General features: G+C 44.1%; 1 protein-coding gene across 1 annotated transcript; it reads left to right on the forward strand.

Annotated features, from left to right (window-relative positions):
- The first annotated feature begins 4,039 nt into the window (after window positions 1–4,039).
- Window positions 4,040–7,081, forward strand: RGS2 (regulator of G protein signaling 2). Its single transcript, XM_027713360.2, has 5 exons — window positions 4,040–4,165; window positions 4,398–4,499; window positions 4,601–4,662; window positions 5,529–5,695; window positions 6,089–7,081. Exons 1-5 carry the CDS (start codon window positions 4,056–4,058, stop codon window positions 6,281–6,283), a joined length of 636 nt encoding a protein of 211 aa, XP_027569161.1. The 5' UTR covers window positions 4,040–4,055; the 3' UTR covers window positions 6,284–7,081.
- The last annotated feature ends 12,905 nt before the right edge of the window (window positions 7,082–19,986 follow it).

The following is a 19,986-nucleotide window of genomic DNA, read 5'->3' on the forward strand; positions in this document are numbered from 1 at the left end:
TGATGAGTTCTCAGAAAACTCTGTCTAGTTTATAGATTACTCAGACAGAGGATTTTGCTGTTAAGTGAAACAAGATCCATTTGTAATGAGACACTTTTTTTTTTTTTTTTAGGGAAGACTGAACATTTAATTGGTCAAGCCTCAGTGTTAATCCATAGTAGTGCTAAATTTAGATCCAGGAATGGCTTCTGATGATTTGCACGTTTTCGGCTTTATGACTGGAAAATAATACTGGGGGAAGTACAACAGCCCAACAGGCACAGCCTGCAGGGCCAAAGCCAAAGAATGCAACAACTTGACTTCAGCAAGCTTCAAGCAATTAAAAAAGCCCAAACAAAGAAACAATAAAAATAAATAACTAAAAATAAAACAAAACCCCAAAACAACCACAAAAAAAGCCCACCAAAAAAAAAAAACAACAAACAAACCCCAACACCCCCCACTACATGTAATTGAAATTGTAACAGGGACTAGAAAGGCAGAATGCAATGAACAGGATTAGCGTTAAACTTCTTCACTTACACACAAAAAAAATCAGAGTGGCAATTTTAATATTCATAATCATAACATTCATCTGGAAATGAATACCATACAGCCCGTGCTTGGCTGCTATTATTTAACAGTGCACAGCAGAGAAGCAGATCCCTTCCCCCCACAGCTGGGTACCTCCATGCCCCTTTGTACTGATACAGATCAGTCCCCTGCACTTCAGAGAAGACACAGCTTAAAAGAGAGATAAGAACAGACGGTCACAGTGCTTTTAGAAGCAGCACAGTGGTGTGAGTCGCTGATCTCCTGTTCTGATGCCTACATGAACCATCTCACAGACACAGCAACAGGACTGGAAGCTCAAGAACAATTAAAGTACAGGAAAGTCACCTGTGTAATTTGCATTACAAAACAAAAAGTCATCGCTCAACATCTTGTTTCTTCTTTTGAATATAATTTTTTCAGCATCCCTCAAATAACTAACCTATGGTTTGGACTACCATGCAAGAGCATATTCTACCCTCTTGGCTTTATGAAACTCAGCTATAAAGTCTTTGGATAATTTTTCCTATGTCCTCTCAGCCAAGTAAAAGAAAGAAACAAGGGCTGGCATTTCAAAAAATGCAGACACGGATTTAAGTATCATGCAGTGAGAACAGCTACTCACTGGGGACTTGAAAAAGATCAGCATGGCTATTGCAACATACAACGTAACTGAGATGGAAAAAACCCTAATCTTCCATCCTGGTTGTTTATTGCATATGTTACAGTCCTCTGTACATCCAGCCATCTCTGATGCCCGCAGGAATCATATAAGCAGAAAAAGAACAGAACATTCTCAAGAAAGCCTCTGAAAAGAGAAGTGTGATCTCCAGGGTGAGTGCTTGTGCCATTAAATGTCTGACATCAGATTCACTGCAGGCAATAGCAAATCTGTCACCAACTTCAACAGCAAAGTTTGGCTACAGGCTCCCCCCTCCCATCGCTTTCCATGGGCCCTGCCTCTTGCCAACGAGTTTAGTTACAGAAATAGACTGAAGCTTTGAGGGGGATCTAAAGGAGAGGCTTTGGCACTATGTTTGCATTTGTCCTCAGCTACCAAGAGCTTCCCTGTTTTGAAAGGGTAGAGGTCAGCACACCCACAGACAGGTCCGGAGTGCTGCTCTGGGTGCTGCTTTGAGTCACACAGCCCCGTTCCCAACGAAAGGAATCACGAGATGGAGGTGCAGCAAAGTCCATGCTTTAAAAGTATAATAAATATATAAACAAAAGATATACCTTAATGCAGCCAAAAAAATTCAATTTTAATCTAAATAGTTTTTAAACCAAGTGTTACCATAGGTATGTTTTATAAGGCCATCTAACCTCCCAATTCCATATTCAGCTTATTTTTTACCTGTTTTTTTCACTGTTGAATGATTACACACTATAACTACCTTCCTTAACTGGCACTTCCCATTGCATGGGTTTCTGAAAAAAGCAATTAAAAAGTTTGAAACAAAAAGTAGCAGATAAATACATGATTCATGCTGCAATTTTCCATATGCTGTCTACTGCCAACTTGACAACTTGGCAGATGCTGGGAGTATCCCAGCTCTACCCTTGCAGGTACCAACAAGAAAACATTTTGTCAGGCTTCAAACATGAGCAGGATCTCTGGTGTGCTATGGGTAAGCTCCCAGAATATCAATGTTTAACCAAACCAAACCTTACTGCTGCTTACTAGACTTTAACGTTTTCAACTTCCCAATATTTGGCACATTTTCCCACATTCAACTCTGAGAATCAGGTGAAAGAAACTTGAAACCAGGTTCAAAACTGGGGAAACCTACAAATGAGGTGGCAGGTGAGGACGTGCTGTTCTCCTTGAACAGCACTCGATCCTTTGCAAAGGCTCCAGTCTGGGTTATGCCCCAGGGCTGAGTTTCTATCTGTAATTCTAAAACAGCCCGTCCCCCCAGCCAGGGGCCGCCCGCCGTCAGGTTCGCACGTGCAGAGTGTGTTCCCTGTTCCCTGTTCCCGTCCCCACGTGTGTTACAGGCTGTTCAGCAGCTCCTGGCGAGCTCCTGCCCAAATCACTCGCAGCTGCACAGCTCAGCTGACCCTGGCAGCAAATGACGATGGAAGCGCCTGGGAACGAGTCAACACGGGTCCATCCATCACACAGGCACTGCCTGCCCTGGTCTTTTCTTTGGCAAGTTCCCCCCATAAAGTTTCTGGAACACATGCTTTTACAGCACTTAGAGCCTTACCTCTGTTGATGTTTTCACACTTCCTCCCTTCCCATGGCAACCACCGTCACAATAATTTCCCTTTAAAAAAATGTACATACCATACACAAGACTAAGAGCTACCTGTTGCAAAAATCATTTAAAGGGACTTGGTAAAATTTAGAGGATGGAACTTTATTTTCCTATCAGAACACCAATATATATACTGCAAAGAACTTACCATCAGCAGCACTGGAAAGCATCCTTGTTTAAATGCTGTCAGAAATTAAATGACATTTCTCCAGACATCTCATTTAAAGCAAAATACCTTTGCGCAGGTTTGTGAGCGTTCAGCACACTGAGAGGTTATAAGACTACAGTAATTACCTAAAAGGTTCAGATATTGGTGCCCCGTGATTGTGTTAAAGACAGCCAGTGTTTTGGGAGTCAAACAGTTTCTCTGAACACTGCTTTTTATGGCAAGAAAGATGTGCTCTACAGCACTGTGGAAAGGAAGACGTGCACAGAAAAGAGTAGAAAGGCAGGGTAGGTTAAAGAAAAACTCACATGGTTCCTAAATCCAAATTCTTTGGACATAATACCCTCCAGCTGGACACCACTGAGAAGGACCACATGGCCTTTTCAACAGGCTGAAGGCTCGAGTCAGTGCGACTTCAACTTCGAGCGCTGGGAGTAATTTACACAACTCACTGGTAGGTGGCAACACTGTACAGAGCTAAAACACGTGTGCGAACAGACGACTGAACAGCTGGACAGCCTGGGTTAGCAGAGGGGTGACATCAAAAATACCGTATGCTCAAACTCAGGGTCACTTCGTTTTCCTTTTTAAGAAACGTAGCTAACTCCTTCCTTACGCTTTTCCGTGTGCTGACCATACCCCAAAATCTGAATAACCTTGAAACAAAACCAAAAAAACCCCCACCTGCACAAACGCAGGGTGCATTTCTGAGTGATGGAAAGGAGGGGACAGCCAGCCCTTTGCTGAAAGCGTTCCAAGAAGACGTTAGCACGGCAAGCTGAGCAAGGAAGGAAAAAAAAATAAAAAATAAAAGAAGAAAAAGAAAAAGGGGGGGAAGAGGGAAAGAGAAGTAAGGAAAAACAAAATAAAGGGGGAAAAAAAAGACGTGATCCTCGGGGGAGGCGAACTTTCCTATAATGGGAAAAGACATCCAGCCCTGTCCCCCTCCCTCGCTCGCTCCCCCCGCAGCCCAGCCCGGAGCACCTCCCTCCTGCCTCCCATCCCTCCCTCCGTGCCGCGGGGGCCCCGCCCGCTCCCGCCGGGCTATAAGTGCGGGCGGCCCTGGAGCGGCCGCGGTGGTGCCGGTGGCGATCGCGATGCAGAGCGCGCTGTTCCTGGCGGTGCAGCACGGCGGGCGCATGGAGCGGGGCGGCCGCCGCCGCAGCGAGGCGGAGGAGGCGGAGAAGGGCAGGATGAAGAGAACGATGTGAGTCCCCTCGCCCGGAGCTCCCTTTCGAACGGGTTCCCGGGCGAACCTGTTGTTTGAGTGGAAGGAGGGGTGGGGGGAAATCGTTTCCTCGCCCTCGGGGTGCTGTGGGTGACTCTGGGTACAGAACTGGCAAAGCCATCTCAGGAAAATTACTGCTGCTCTTGGCTGGTGCCTAGAGCTCTGAGAGCTGTCATTTTTAACAGGCTTCTCTCCCTCTTCTTTCTTGCAGCATTAAAGATTGGAAGACAAGACTGAGCTATTTCCTGCAGAACTCTTCTAATTCTAATAAAAGGAAATCTAAGAAGGCAGGGAAACACCGCAACTACTTCAGGTAAGTTACGAGAAAGAAAGTTTGTTTAAATAACTCAGGTGTTCTACAAAACCAGTAAACCTTGAGCAGTGGAGTCTGATATTCTCCCTCTCTTTCTGCAGACCGTCCCCTGAAGAAGCCCAGCTGTGGTCAGAAGCCTTTGATGAACTTCTTGCTAACAAATGTAAGTTTGTCTTCAAAAAGAAACATTCAGGAGCAAAGGGATGGTGAAGTTTATATGTCTGTAAGAGATTGCTTCCTTCCATGTCAGCATTGTACATGTTTATGTAAATAGCTTTGATTCTGGTCTTGCAAGTGAAATGCTTTGAACAGTTTAAAGCCAAAACTCACAGAAGTGTTCTTTAAAAAAATTGTAAACTAATAGTAAACCAAAGAATACCTCACTATAGTGGATTTGTTTTTTCTGTAACCCATTAGCTAAAATCAAAAATATCAGCTTGGCTTTGCCAAATGTGAAAAGAGCATTTGTTCCCTGAGCTCACTGCAGAACCAAGACAAATGTCTTCCAGTAACATGAGAAGAATTCTGCAACACAGAAGTTCAGTGATCTCAGGGCTTTACTTTAGCTCTACAAGAAGCAGCATTCAACTGCAAAGCAAAAGGTCTAAGAAATAGTACTACTGTTTGCTCTTTGAACTTGAGTCATCCTTTCCATTGAAAGAATATTCCAGAGTTCTGCAGCAGTTATATTTACTGCAGTGTAAAGGTTAACACAGGCGGTCTTATCTAGAGAGAAGTGGGGTTTTTATGTATATGTAGGCTTTGCAAGAAGGAACATACCAACTAGAAATGGCTTTCATTTTTTGTGTTTACCTAAAAAATGGCTAACTGAAAGTGAAGCCTGCCAAGCTATTAGAGCTTTAACTTTCTTGCATGCATAAATGGGGACATTTTTTTATTGCCATGATATCCCTGAAAATAACAGACCTACAGCAATACATTTCCATAGAAACAGATGTGAATAGTGGGTAAATTCAAGCTTCCTGAAGTAGTTAACTGACAGTGGCTTTCCCCTATTCCTTTCCCTAGATGGTCTTGCTGCTTTCCGAGCTTTTCTGAAGTCTGAGTTCTGTGAAGAGAACATCGAGTTCTGGTTGGCCTGCGAGGACTTCAAGAAAACCAAGTCACCCCAGAAGCTGACATCGAAAGCAAAAAAAATCTACAATGACTTCATTGAAAAGGAGGCTCCCAAAGAGGTAAAGAAAACCTGACTAAACTTGTGCTCTATTCTGTGAGTTCTTGCAACCTTTACTTCTTTGAACTCATGTTAAGATACAGATGTCAAACTGCACTGTACATACCTCAGTGTCGATATCTGTGTCTGAATGCAACTCTCTCCCGAACTGCCTTTTCACCAAACTGGAAAATGGCACAAGCAGTGTTTCAGAGCACTTCCATTTTAACTGAGAAAAGACAAGTATCTGAACTACTTTGGGTTTTGTGTAAAAGAAGAATTTTCTTAAAGCTTCATTAATTTGACCCCGTAGTAACAGGGTCTTGCCTTTTTTACCTCTTCATAAATTGTATTGTGTATTATACTTCCTTGAATTCAGTTCTGAGAAGTAAATGTCCTTCTTTCTCTATTTCAGATAAACATAGACTTCCAAACCAAGAACATGATTGCACAGAATATTCAAGAAGCCACACACACCTGTTTCAGTGCAGCGCAGAAGAGGGTTTACAGCTTAATGGAGAATAACTCATACCCACGGTTTTTGGAGTCTGAGTTCTATCAGGAACTGTGCAAGAAGACACCCATCACCAGAGCAGCCCAGGGGACATGAGCAATGGAGAAGAAGAAGCAGCCTCTCAGCTAGTGAGAAAACAGAGCCACAGCTCATGGCAGCATCCTGACCCAAAAGACTGAGACACTGAGCACTCAGTCTGTTTGCCACCGTGCAAGGACTAATACCAACTGTGGTGCAGAGCTGATGGCCAAGAGTGATGCTTGGAGGTGTTCAGGGGTGATGGCAGGAGTGTGCCAGCCAGCTGCTGGCAGTGCCCTTCTCTGCCAGTGCTGCCACGAGAACTGACTCCATGCATCAGACAAAACCGCACCGTGTAGGAGCCCTTCTGTCACGGCTGAGGAGCAACGCGGCAGGTCCGAACAGAGCTTCCTTCTTCTCAACACAAGCTGCTCTCTGCAGTTGGGCAGTGCTGGGAACTTGAGTAATTGGTTGCCTATTTATCTTTCCTAAACATCAACCAGCGTTGCTGTTTTCAGTCGCTCGGTGTGTTCACACTGGTTCTGTGAACTGCCTCGAGCTGCCATGAGCTGTGCTGGGTTTCTGTGCAACCTGCAGACAGTAACAGCACTGTGCAGCGTGGGGTGAGGAAGGGACATAGCTCAGTTCCCAGAGGAACAGGTTCTGCAACTAAAGTATGCAGGGCTGAGTTGTCTCAGCAGGGCTGCATGGGGCCAGACTGAGGGCAGAGCGTGGCCAAGGCAAACAGGAGATGTATAGTATTATATTTATATGTGGATTATGATTGTGTTGAATGCTGCAATGTCATAATTCTGTCTCGAGGACAGCAAGCTTCAGTGAAGTTTTATTGTTTTTAATAAACTATTTTGATACAAAGCTGCTTTTGCTTGATTTGTTTAGCACACACAGATATATACTATCTGGCACTGGACTCCAAAGTACTGAGATTGGGGGACCTAGGGGAGATCTTAATAGGACTAATTTTAAAGAAGTTAGTTCTTAATCTATGAAGAGAATGTTCTGTTTGGGTTTTTTTCAACAGAATAAAAATCTTCAGAGCTTGAAAGCTTAGCAGGGGACACATATCACATCTCTGTCTTAAACACATCTGTGAAACCAATGTCTAGGACAGTACAAGGCACAGGTAGGGTTACACAGGATGACAGATCAAATAGAGAGCAGCAGTATTGCTGGAGGTCACAGGATGCCATTTGGAATGCAGGCACCCATAGTACTGCACTTTCTTTCTGCTTCAGAAAGGACTTTAGTATCAGGCTGCAAAATCTGTAAAGGTTCAGTAGAGGCACTACTACAATAAAGGCATTTGACTCCCAGCTAGGTTAGTGCTTCTTAGAGGGAAGGTTACTGATCATCATTATTTCATGCTAGCTTTTTGGACAAAATCCAAACCCAAAACTTCCAAAAACAGTCCCTAGTTTATTAGTTTCTTGGCATCTGAACATTAGGTCTGTTCAGGTCCTGGCTCCCTGACTCCGATCCTCAGGTCACAGCTTTAAATTGCTGTGGATATATTTCACATATATCCACAGCAGTCACTTCTATAAGAGTCCACTTCTCCAAGCATCAAGAAATTATAACAACGGGATTTTCCACTTCAATTACACATGGAAGGACTGTTCAAAAGCAACTACTTCATGTCTGTATACATACATTGCAGGAATGAGCCTATAAGAAAGACACAGAGGAATTTTATACAAGAGCATGTAGTGACAGGACAAGGGGGAATGGATTAAAACTAAGAGAGAGTAGGCTTAAATTAGATATTAGGAGGACCCTCTTTGCTGTGAGGGTGATGAGGCACTGGAACAGGTTGTCCAGAGAAGCTGTAGATGCCCCATCCCTGCAGGTGTTCAAGGCCAGGCTGGATGGAGCTCTGAGCAACCTGATCTAGTGAAGGGTGTCCCTGCCTGTGGCAGGGGTTTGGAACTAGATAATCTTTTAAGGTCTCTTCCAACCCAACCCATTCTATGATTATATGATGATTCTATGTATAGTACATGTATATGTACAGATACACATATGTCTATCTACTATCCTGACTCTATGCATGGAATTAAATTTGGTACATCCCCCACCTTGCTATAGCCCCATTTCTGGGGCTTTTAGAGCTGGCTCTCATACAGCTACATTTGCTGATCAGTTAAGTCCACATAAAGGAAGCACAAAAAAAACCCTCAGTCCAATAATTTATTGCAACAGAGGATTTTTTTTTTTTTTGCTAACCAGGAAAAACAGATTTGGGCTGATAATTGCTTTCCTAGTATAACAAAATAATCCAAAGAGGAAAATAGCCAGAAGTATACCTATTAATGACTCAGAGCCAGGGCAGGAATAATTCCATGAAGCTTCATTGGCTTCAGTGAAGCTGAACTAATCTGTGCCAATTTGGGATGTGGTAATTAACCACTGCTGGTGTCTGGTTTTAAGGAAAGAAACATTTCTAGTTTCAGCAGGTGCTTGAACTACTTATAGCACAGCATGTATTTCAAGGGGAAATTAGGTGGGGCCGTTAGGCTTGGCATCCCTGCCTGAGGGCTGTCCTTGTGTATTTTTAAAATCTGAATCATGAATATTGAGCCTTAGGAAGGCCATGCAGGCAGCTCTGTAGCTTCCACAGGCCATACCACTGGGGTGGAAAACCAAGCAAGCCATGCTGAGGCCCTGGCACAGTCTGTCTGCAGCCTTGGAGAGCCCTAGCTGAAAGGCTAAGCTGTGCAGCAAAACTATTTGGTGTATCAATGGCAAAAAAAAAAACCAAAACAACAAACAAAACCAACTTAGTACAGTACAATAGATCTGTTCATACAACGTTGCTTCCAGTTGCAGCTTTTCCATTTTTTTATCAGAGCCTTATTTTCCCCAACTTCCAGGAGTAAGCTTCACCAGAAAAAGGGTACTACAGCCACTTTGGGAATGCTGCAACCCAAGAGATTACTATGAACATTTCCTGGGGAAATAAAGAAAACACGATTGCTTTAAGAGATGCTGGTTCTGTGCTCTGGGCAGCCTTACAGCTGCAGTTAAAATTGGTACTCTAGTGTCAGTATCCAATGACAACAAATAATAAACTGCTCGTTCCCCCACCGCCCATCCAAACGTTCACATACCCTCCAGTCCCACTGGGTGCTCACAGCCAAACACACCACAATGCCAGGGAAAAGACTGGTCTGGGAACAGCAAAAGGAGGGTGCAGGCCAAGGTGTGGGTGCTGCTAAACAGCTGGCCAGAGCACCATCCCTTTTTTAGCTTCCATAAGGTTATAAAACAGCTCCAGGCCTATTTGGGATATAGGCTGGAGCTTCCCAGGCGGGAAAATAAGAAGGGATCTCAGTGGGTAGCTGCGAAGGAGCACAGAACCTGAACAAGTCTATAAACAAGCTTAGCATAGATAGGAAAAGGAAATATTTCAAAGAGCTGAGGAGTGAGAAGTAGGCATCTGTAGGAAGGCAGCCCAGCACCCTGGTGCAGGCTTCAGCTGCACAGCAAGCCCTGTCTGGTCCCAGGCAAGCCAATGCCAGCCTCCTAACACACCTCATACTGGCACATAAAGTCTGAGTACCCAGAACTGCTGAGAAACACCAGCAAATCTAGAATAAAGGCAACTTTTAACCATCCATCCATCATTGTTTTTCAACTACAGTCTCACAATATGTGGTGCTTTTCTTAGCTGCTAGGGGCAAGCAATTCCCCTGCTGTTGTATCACAAAAAAACCCCACCTCTCACCCTTATGATAATGAAGAAAAATTGAAACCTACAACTGGAGCACCTCTAGTAAGTTCCTAAACCACAACTTCATGCAAAGACTACACAATCTCTTAAAAAAAAAGCAAAAAAACCTAATTTTCTAAGCCAACCACATGATTTTGGGAAACTAGGTCAGGAGTTTCAACTGCCCACATCCGGCAACAGCTTGGGTTTCTGAGGGCTTGTGATGACACTGCAGCATAGGGCAAGCTGAAGGAGAGCCCTCCATACTGTCAAGAGGCAACATGTAAATTAAACTCCTAAAACACAGCACCAAAGCAGCTGACCCTCATCAGGTCAAAGACTGGAGAGGGCCTCTGAGAACAGGGTAAGCTAAACAGTGATGATGATTCACCACTGCAGCCAAATGGGAAAGCAATTCCATGCAGTAAACAAAGGGCAACACAGGGCTCTTGCTCCATGTGTTTGTGTATTGTGGCTGAAATATATGCTGAGGCTATAAATAAAATCAATCTGCTTTTCCACATGAAATTCTAGATCTCCATTTGAAGAAGGGGACACTAATGATAGCTTGAAGGGCTTTATAGGCTCACATGCACGTGTGTGGAAGGGTTTCTTGGATGAGACTTCATAATTTGGCAACTTGCATGGAGCAAAAAGTGACCTTTAGAAGTAGTTCTAGGATCTCCGTGGAGTTTTTATTTTTTTTTTTTTCCAGATTTGACTTACTGTGATTCAAGAGGGAAAACCTGATAAGAATCTAGGACAGTGTCCCAAATTCAACTTCCTTCTGGTGGTAAAACATTACCAATAGCTCCTCCTTTATCCCACCAACACAGGAATTTCTGGTGTGCCTACCAGTTCACATGTGCCAGGGGACAGCAGGAGATGGGAATAGAACTGGCAGCAAGGCTTCTACATCAACCCAAAGTCCATCCCAGAGACTGGCCAGAAACAAGACTGGTGACAGACATACCTGAAGCATAAGTCCTTAATCCATCCTGGAGCAAGAGCTAGATGTAAGGTTGTGCCTACAACAAATTCAGAGGAAAGGGAGGCTGAGCTTAAATGGAGCCCCAGCCAATGTGCAGCAGGTGGGGGGTCAGGTGGGGCTGTTCAGGGCCCATTAGTGGCCTCAAGGTCCTGACACAAATAGAAAGAAATCCTTTTCTGAGGGTTCCTGCACTGAGCCATATGAGCCCATCAGCTCACAAACCCAAAGCTGACTATTTTTGAGGAGGTTCTACAGCCAGGTTTGTGGTGACCACCCTAAGCAATTGGTCTCAGGCAATTCTGTAGCTATGCTAATTGGCATTACCCTGAGTGCCCTAACTGGAAAATGAGGGCTGGCCAGCACAGAAGCCCAGGGAAAACAGTCCCACTGTTATTCTACGTAGGAGTTTTCATATGTGAGTCCTTTGGCAATCTTTCATTAAAATAATCACTTAGACAGAGTTTCCAACAGCTACAAAGTACCCATGAGCAGCAATTAAACAATGTTCCATTAAAAATATTAAATATTCCATTCAAGATAATCTAATTGACATAAATTAGTACTTATGTTCCTGAGCCAGTTTTCCCACTTGGGATCTCATGGAATAAGTTGTGTTTCTGCATTACAGATTTAGACTAGAGAGCAGCTCCACAGCTTTTTGGGCGGGAGCCTGACTTTAGGCTTTCAGGGGACATGGTACTAATATGATATTTATAGGGCTCAGAAAGTCGGCCATCCAATATGGAAAAGACATTCGGGAGCAGAGCGGGCTGTTTACTGAGCTGGTGTGTTCCTTTGCTTCTGCGGGTGTCCAAGGGAAATGGAAATAACGGGAGCATGGCAGGACACAGGCATGGCAGAGGGGCAGCGAGGGTCTGTCCCTGCACCCTCTTGACTTAACTGTTGTTTTTAAAGGCTAGCAGGATTAACTGGTTTGCTGGGACCAGCCGGAGCTGATGGGGCTGAGCCTGGGAGGCGAAGGGGCACTGGGAGAGAGCCGTCCCCACGGTCCCGGAGCCATCACAGCTGTGGCATGTGCAGATGTCGGAGGCTTCCCCCGCTCCCAGCAGGCTTCGTCCTGCGTCACAGAGATTATCTGCCGTGTGTGGCTGCCCTCCCTGGTGCCTCCCCAGCCTGAATGCGTCTGTTTGCCGAGCTGAGCTGTCTCCTGGCTTGGCTGCGGTTGGTTCCTGCTGTTTGTTTTCCCCGATACCTACTGTGGGCTGGGACCAGGCGCCTGAGCACGGGGAGGAATGACTGCCAGGCAGGACAGGACTTCCAGCCACCTTCAGTGCCATGGGCAGACTGAAATGCCATTTTTGCCACTTGTCTTCCCTGCAGGCTGCTGGGTTTTGGGGCAGGGTTCCTCTGTTTTCAAAAGGACAGGTCAGCAGCAGCCCCTCAAGAAGAAAATGCCAGATAAATACACAACATGAATGGGTCACAATATTTAAGCTACATGTTTAGATACAAAACCTGAGAAGGCTTGGAGAGCATCGGCCCTCTCTTCCAGCCAACCTCTCTTCTCCTTTTCGCTTCCTGCATCCAAGTATTTCTTCCCCATAGTCTAAGATATTATACTTGCAAAGTATTGTCTTGAAGCTGTTTGACTCTAAGGAACTATGAGAGCCCACAATTTTTATGAAGTGTGGTGTTCTGAAACACAAACACACTTGTAAACAATTTCTGCTTTTGTATATTTCCTTAGAAAACAACAAAATATAATGGCATAAATCCCACTACACTCTGGAACAAGCAGCCTTTGCATACTGAAAGGTCTCTTGGTGTGCTTGTGCCCTGTAACTTCTGGAGGAGGTACTTCACACACAAGAATTTCAGCAAATCTCTTTGTGCTTTTTTTCTCAAGGTTGCTGATTGTGGGAGAACCTCCCGAAAGTGGCTTCTACCTTCTTTCCCTTTTCATTGCTGGAATTGGAAGAAATAATTTTCTTAATCAACTCTACTGGCCACCATAAAACAGTTATTCTCTTTCAGTAATTTCCTTCCTGTGAGAAAACCAAATTTTTATCAAGGCAACAAACTAATGACAATGTCTAGTATTGAAAGGAGCAGCAGGCAGCAACTATATGAGCTGTACCCCACACCCCAGCTAATGCACCTCTCCTGCAGTGTGCCTGTAGTATTTAACTTGGAGCAATTATTACGTAAAGCCTAGTTGAGCAAAGTCTGTTTTTTTACGGTGTTCATGAAGTGTTTGAGCAAGGTGTTGGACCTGGTGTCAAATAACCCCAGTACACCACTGAAATCCTGCCCACTGCAGAGCCAAGGGTTTGCAGAGGGAGAACTAGATCAGTGAAATGTCATCATTGCCCAGGTGGCTGCCAATGCATCCAGGGATAACTACAGCCCTTCTCCAGCCTCATCTGAACAAGGGGCTGGACAGCCCCCAGCAGGTTCATCCCCGCTGCCTCACTCTGTGATAGAGATGGGGAAACCAAATCACTGATTGTTCATTAAGTGACACATAAAAGAGGCACAGCAATATAGTAGGAAATATTAAATAGAGATCCTCAGCTTTGTGCAGGGCAATTATACCAATCTAGAGCATCCAGAAGGTCTCAGCTAATGCAGTGTAACTGAAACAGCAAAGCAGGGACTATGCCTATAATCAGGTTGCAATAGCCAGCTCCCAAAAGTAGCACCTAGAAACCTCAGAGGATGGTGAGCCTCTCTGGAACAGCCCTGCAGCAGTGACCGGTCTGTTTTTAGAACAGGAGTATGACTCCAGCCCAGCAGTTTAGCATAATTACAGGAGTACTGGGATTGAAGAGAAGTACCCTTGGCACAGGAAGTGGCTTCCCTAGGGAAGACAGAGCATTCCCACCAGGCCAGCCACGTGGCTGGCAGCATGGTCAAAACAGGACGTTGTAGAGGATGGCTGGCCACTAGCGAAGGGGACAGACCTGCCAAGCATTTGCTTCAACCCTGTGAATCACCTCCAAACAAAGGTTTTAGTGGCAGCTTCAGGATGGGAGAGTCATCTCAGTTTTCACATGAGCAGGTGGAATCAGTGTGGACTTGCAGAGGAGTCTGTGAGGAACACATTTTCCACTAGGAAGTAGTAAGTGACTAACAACGATGGCAGTCACTAACAAGGCAACAAGTTAGGAAATAATGCCTAAAGACAGCAGCAGCTCCTCTGAGTAAGTGCAGACTGGTGGAGCATCTCCCACAGCTGCCTAAGTGGAAGGCTGGGCTTGGGCAGGTGCTGCTGGTGACAACCGGAAGACCAGGAATTGGTGCCACCAGAAACAAACAAGTACGAGGAGACCAAAGTACTGTTTACATGCAAAGAACATGTCAGCTGCAGGGTTTGTATGGTTTCAGTGCCATGGACAATAGAGTTGCGTGGGTGAACTGTCACTAAGGAAGTGTGGGTGTAGCTGATAGCAGATTGCCAGCAGATAGGAAATATTCCTCCCTTCAGATCAAAAGGAGGTGGCAGGAGCATCACTGCTTGCACTCCTCAAGGATAGAAATAATGCAGCTGCTTTGCTGCTTTACTGACAACAAAGCATAACTTGTGCCTGTGGGACTTAATATGGCCCAAATTACTTTTTCCTGGAACAAGCCACTTGTGGAACTGACATAACCACAAATGAATACACAGGGTTGTTTTAATAGCAGTTTGCCAAAACCAGCCACATTTGGGCGTCTTTTTTTAAATCTCAACACGTTGTTAATGTGAGTATCAAAGGACCTTGAGTGACATCACCAGCTGGGTGACAGCTGTTTGGTCACATCCTTCCCAGTGCCACCACACTGAGTGACTGACAGGGCACAGGATATGGCCTTTGCTAGGACAGCATCACCACTCAGTGAGCTTTCCATTGGGTGTTGCTAGCTGTATGGATTCAGGAAAGTTTGCTCAGACAAAGGATACGGAGTTCGTGTTACGCTTTGGTCTGACGTACCAACAGCAGCTGCTTTACCAGGAAGCAGGACACTCACGCTCCCCCGCTCCCTCCCCTCCCTGGTCCCTGCACGTCCCTCTCTGCCCTCGCATCTGATTTAGCAGCTGTGCAGCTGCTGTGAAGCTGGATGAGCAAGCTGGTTGGGCAGGAAATTGTTCTTTTTTCGGTGGGCTTGTTTCCCATGGGATCAGATCACTGACCCAACTTACCCTGCAGACACTCAGATGAGGGTGATGGGTAAGAGAGGAACACACTGGGGAGGGCCCATGGCCTGAGCTACAGGAAGGCGTGGCTGGCTGACGTCAGGGTTCACGTCCCTTGTCACTGTTTTGTCATACTCTCCCCTTTGCACTCCACCTCCACCTTCCTTTGGTGCATCACCAGCCTCTTTACAAGGAATGTCATTCGTCTGGAAATGGCACTGTTGATTTTCAGCCCCTCCTTCCTTGATAACCCAGCCAGATGGGTCACAGAGCAGCACATCAGGAGACATTTACAGACTGTGGGAGCAGCTGAAATGGTAGATATCACCAGCAAAGCTGTGAATGTGGTGATGCCCAAACACAGAAGGGGCAGCTTGGGTCAGTCATTAGGAAAGAGAAGGGCTGGTTGGCTGGTTTAACAGCCAATAAATGGTTTCACATTACAGATCACCTGAGTACCTACTGACGCTTAACAGACTTGTTGGGAGGTACAAGGTTCAATTATGGCCTGGAAATAATTTCAGTACATTGGTAATGTGACCTGATCTGAGTCATTGGCATAATGCAAATGGGCAGAAGAGTCAATGGACAAAGCTGCTCAGCACCCTCCTTTTCCAAAAGCAGCCTACCTAGTTTCCAAACAGAGCTAGAAAAGCACTGATGCAAATTCATATCTTCCAGCAGTACATCTTCATTTATTTAGCAGCTTTCCGATGACGAGTGCAGTTTTCAGAATAAGCAAAACCCACGCTCTTATGGGATAGGAAACACTGCCTACAGTGTATTGATTTTTATAAGGCAAATATTAGACAACAAGTCCACTGCCAGGAGACATTTTACCATTGATTAAGGTAGCCAGCTGAAGGTGCTGATTTTTACAATATTTCAATACCATCAAACAGAGACACCTTCCCAAACTAGTTGGGATTCTGACTTAGTCAAGAATCCAGTATATTTGAGATGAGGGTTAGTTTTAAGTTTGTTTGTTGCAGCACCTTTCTTGCTGTGTATTTTATAAATATTCTGCCCCTCTCAGGCACTACCAGTAACAGAGAAAAGGTTTTACTGGCAGCAGGCACAACTCAGCAGCAGCAGCTGCAGCTGGTGTTGTTACTGACTGCAGTTACCCGACTTACATTTTGACTGGGGCCAGACAGTTCCAATTAAAGCAAGGACTTTAACTGTTTTTGCTTGAACAGCTTTAACTTTCACCTAAAATTTGCCCAAGATTCAATGAAATTTTATTTAGAGTACATGTGTGTTCTAACTAAGCCACAGTTCCTAGTTTAATCTCTCCCAGAGAGACAGGGATGTATTCCTTGCGAATAGGGATGAAGCAAGGGAGTACTGTGATTGCCTCCTGCTGCAGTTTCAGCTATGCCAAAAGACTTGGATAAGCTGACGTAGTAGGTTATTTCCCTTTCCTAGAGTCTGATGACTGATGATAATTACTTCTATTCTTGCAATCTTTCCCAACAACCGTTTCTATTTACTGCCATAGCTGCAGCATTACAAAATTCGGGGAATCCTTTTCACCCACATTTTCTCCTTGGCAGGAGTAAATGAAGTCAGCAGTATTGGATGTCTTTTTTTCTCCATCATCCTTCCACAAACTAAGAACCCAATTTGTCCTTGGTCACTAAGAGCTGGATCTAATGGACAGAAAATAACTGTGAGATGACCATGGAGCCAGATTTTTGGTTTGAAATGTCTTTGAAATGTAGCTTTTCTGTATCACCAAATGACACCAGTTACTGGTGGGCACATCTTGAGCTGCATGCTGCCAGCACAACTTTCCTTCCATTAACCTCTGCAGCAGCCACTTTCCTCCCAGGGGGAGCATCTGGTGTGTTTTCTAAAATAGATTGCTCCCACAGGCAGCATTTATGTTTCCAATTAACTTTTCATAAGAAGCCGGGTTTGTCTGAAACCAAGCTGGTGTTGGAAGCTCAGCCAACATCACTTCAGTCACATCACGCCTGCAGTAATGACACCTTGCTTTCTTTCAGGGTAGGGATCAAGCCCTCCAAGACCTATAGCTCTGCTGGAAAGTCTCAGCTTCAAAAATTTCCCTCATTTATCATAGAATGGTTTAGGTTGGAAGGGACTTTAAAGATCATCTCCTTCCAATCCCCTGCCATGGGCAGAGACAACCTTCACTAGACCAGGCTGCTCAGAACTCCATCGAGCCTGGCCTTGACCACCTCCAGGGATGAGGCATCCACAGCTTCTCTGGGAAACCTGTGTCGGTGCCTGACCACTCTCACAGTAAGCACTTTCTTCCTAATATATAATCTAAACCTACTCTCTTTCAGTTTAAAACCATTCCCCCTCGTCCTGTCACTACATGCCATTGTAAAAAGTCTCTGATACAAAAGGCTAACTGGTACAGCTCTTGATTTAGACCCAAAATAAAGCACAGTGATTTACATTACAAGATACCTGAGCACTCTGTAGGTAGCTTAAAGCATTTTTCTTTCTGACTGGTATTAGGTAATATATCCAAATTTTTGATTAATAGCTAGATCTGGTGCCAAGGGAAATCATTCCAATTACTTCAAGGACTGATCATATATTTCTACCCATCAGTTACAGCTTTGATAGGAGTTACCATCTGTAAAGACTGTGTTTAAAATACAAATACTCATTAGTATTAAAATAAGACATATATGAAATAGCAACCGTTTTGAATAAATAGATATTCTCCTCAAGTTTAGCCTTTCAGAAAAGCCTGAAATTCAAATCAAGTAATCAGCCACAGAAGCATTAACTTAATCTTTCCCATTACTCCACCTGAGTATCTGGATGGGGATTTTGTAAGAATGCAGCTGAATACGTTGTTTATTTATTTTTTAAATGTTTATTTATTTTTTTAAATGAAACTTGTAAAGACATAGAAATTGAAGAAAAGCAATACTTAGGAAAGGCTCAACAATTGCACAAGAAACAAAAGCAAAATAAATGTATACATTGAAGTTATGCTTACAATTCTTTGGTCTTCAAGACTAACCAACACTGTTCTAGGAAAAAAGTATTATCCTGAACATAAAAGGGAGATTTTTTTTCTGCACCATTGAGCATAACTGTTGGACTAGGTTCTGGACCATTAATTTTGAGTTAATTAGGCATAAGTGCAAACTGCAGTGAAAGTTGTGACTTAAAACTTTCACCCTTGGAGAAGAGCCTGCCATGTTTTCACGGCCGGTGTGGTGTGGCTGATGGGGCAGTCCTGGCAGTGGAGGCACCTTTCCTTCTGTCCTGGAGCAGCCCCAGGTTATCAAGAAGCTTTTCTCACTGCTGTACCTGCTGTTCTCAGCCAATATCAACTTTCCAGCTCTGCAGATTTCTGGTTTGGTTTCCTGAAAGCTTTGTGCTGAGTAGCCACGTCTGAAAAATGGTTAATGTCTTCAACAATTACAGTCGTGGGAATAGGCGAGTGACAAGAAGATTGACAAGAAGGTCTTGCAGCTTCCCTGGTACCTGGTCCCCTGTATGGACATGTGGGAAATGGAGATGAGAAACTTCATTTTGAGGACACATAAAAAGAACCAAGGAAATACACCTTAGACTCGGCTCAGCTGCACAAAATGCCAGCACAATTTTGTTACAAAAAGGGAAGTTATTGCTATATCTTTCTTGCTTCTCAAATTAAAATGAGGCCTTCTAAACAGAGTAGAGGATTTGCAAAAAAGATGGTTGGTAAAAAGACTGGCATTTATAAATGTCAGCATAACAGAATTTTCTATCCAAAATACCCTTTTAGTTCCTCGGTCTGGGAAAATATGAAGCAATTCAATGAGGTTACAGTGATGCTTTGATTTACTAGGGAAAAAAAAGGTTTTAATTCTTTCCACAGTTCCATTAAACATTTTTTTTCATAGGAGAATTTGCTGGAATAGTTAATGTGGAATAAAATGATCCACAGTACTCGGTCCAGGATAGAAATATTCAGATGCTGGTACACAGCTGTTTTTTGCTTACTTAGTTCAGCCCATTCAAGGAATTACATTAAGCTGAAATGAAGTTACATTTGGAATAAAGTACCAGGAACACAGGAATCGCTTTAAATTTTAAAAAAAACTGAGTTAACTCCAGAGCAATTTCCTAACACTAGATCTTATTTTATTGCCATACGTTACTGGGAGGAGATGGAAAATAAAGACATACAAAATCCCCAGGCAACACTGAAACAGCTTTCAAAAGCAATTTTGGCTTCCCTGGGCTCCCGCTGCCTTCAGTAGCCAGTGCTTAAGAGAAATCCCAATATTACATTGGACAACTTTCCCTTTCAGAGATTTGTTTCCCACAGAAAAGCCCATGGGAACAAGATGATAAGCAGAAAGCCCTGGATTGTGAAATCAGATCCATGTTCATCTCCCCGCTGGTCTGGGAGCTGGCAAAGGGTCTGTTCTCAGGAAGGACTTCACACCTTGTTCCCCAACAGTCAGTTCTGAAGGGGTTTAATATTTTATGCTGAGAAAAAAAAGTAGCAGAGGGTCCTGTTTATAATTTTGCAAGTAGTGCAGAGAAGTTTAAAAAAAAAACAAAACAAACCCTCCTTGCTTCACACAATGCGGGAAGTGTCTGGCACCCAACTGCATCTGCTGGGAGGCAGATCTAAAACAAACAAGCAGGAACACGTCCTTGCACACTCTGTAATTACACTCTGGATCACCCAGAGGCTGGAAGTATCAACAGCTTTTAAGATGTGACTAGCTAGATTAAAAAGAAAATAAAAAAAAAAAATGAAAAGCAAAAAAATAAAATTAGGCTGAGTGATTATTAGAGCTGATGGCCCACTTGTGAGAAATCTCCAAACAGTGGTTTGCAGCCAGAGCACAAGCAGAGAGGGATCATCTTGTCTTTGCCATGATGAGTTAGGCAATGAGCAGGGATTTGTGCCACTGTGCAGAGCACCCTTA

This window comes from Pipra filicauda, unplaced genomic scaffold, assembly GCF_003945595.2.
Source record: "Pipra filicauda isolate LSUMZ 115617 unplaced genomic scaffold, ASM394559v2 scaffold76_size2844353_pilon, whole genome shotgun sequence".
Lineage (NCBI taxonomy): Eukaryota > Metazoa > Chordata > Aves > Passeriformes > Pipridae > Pipra > Pipra filicauda.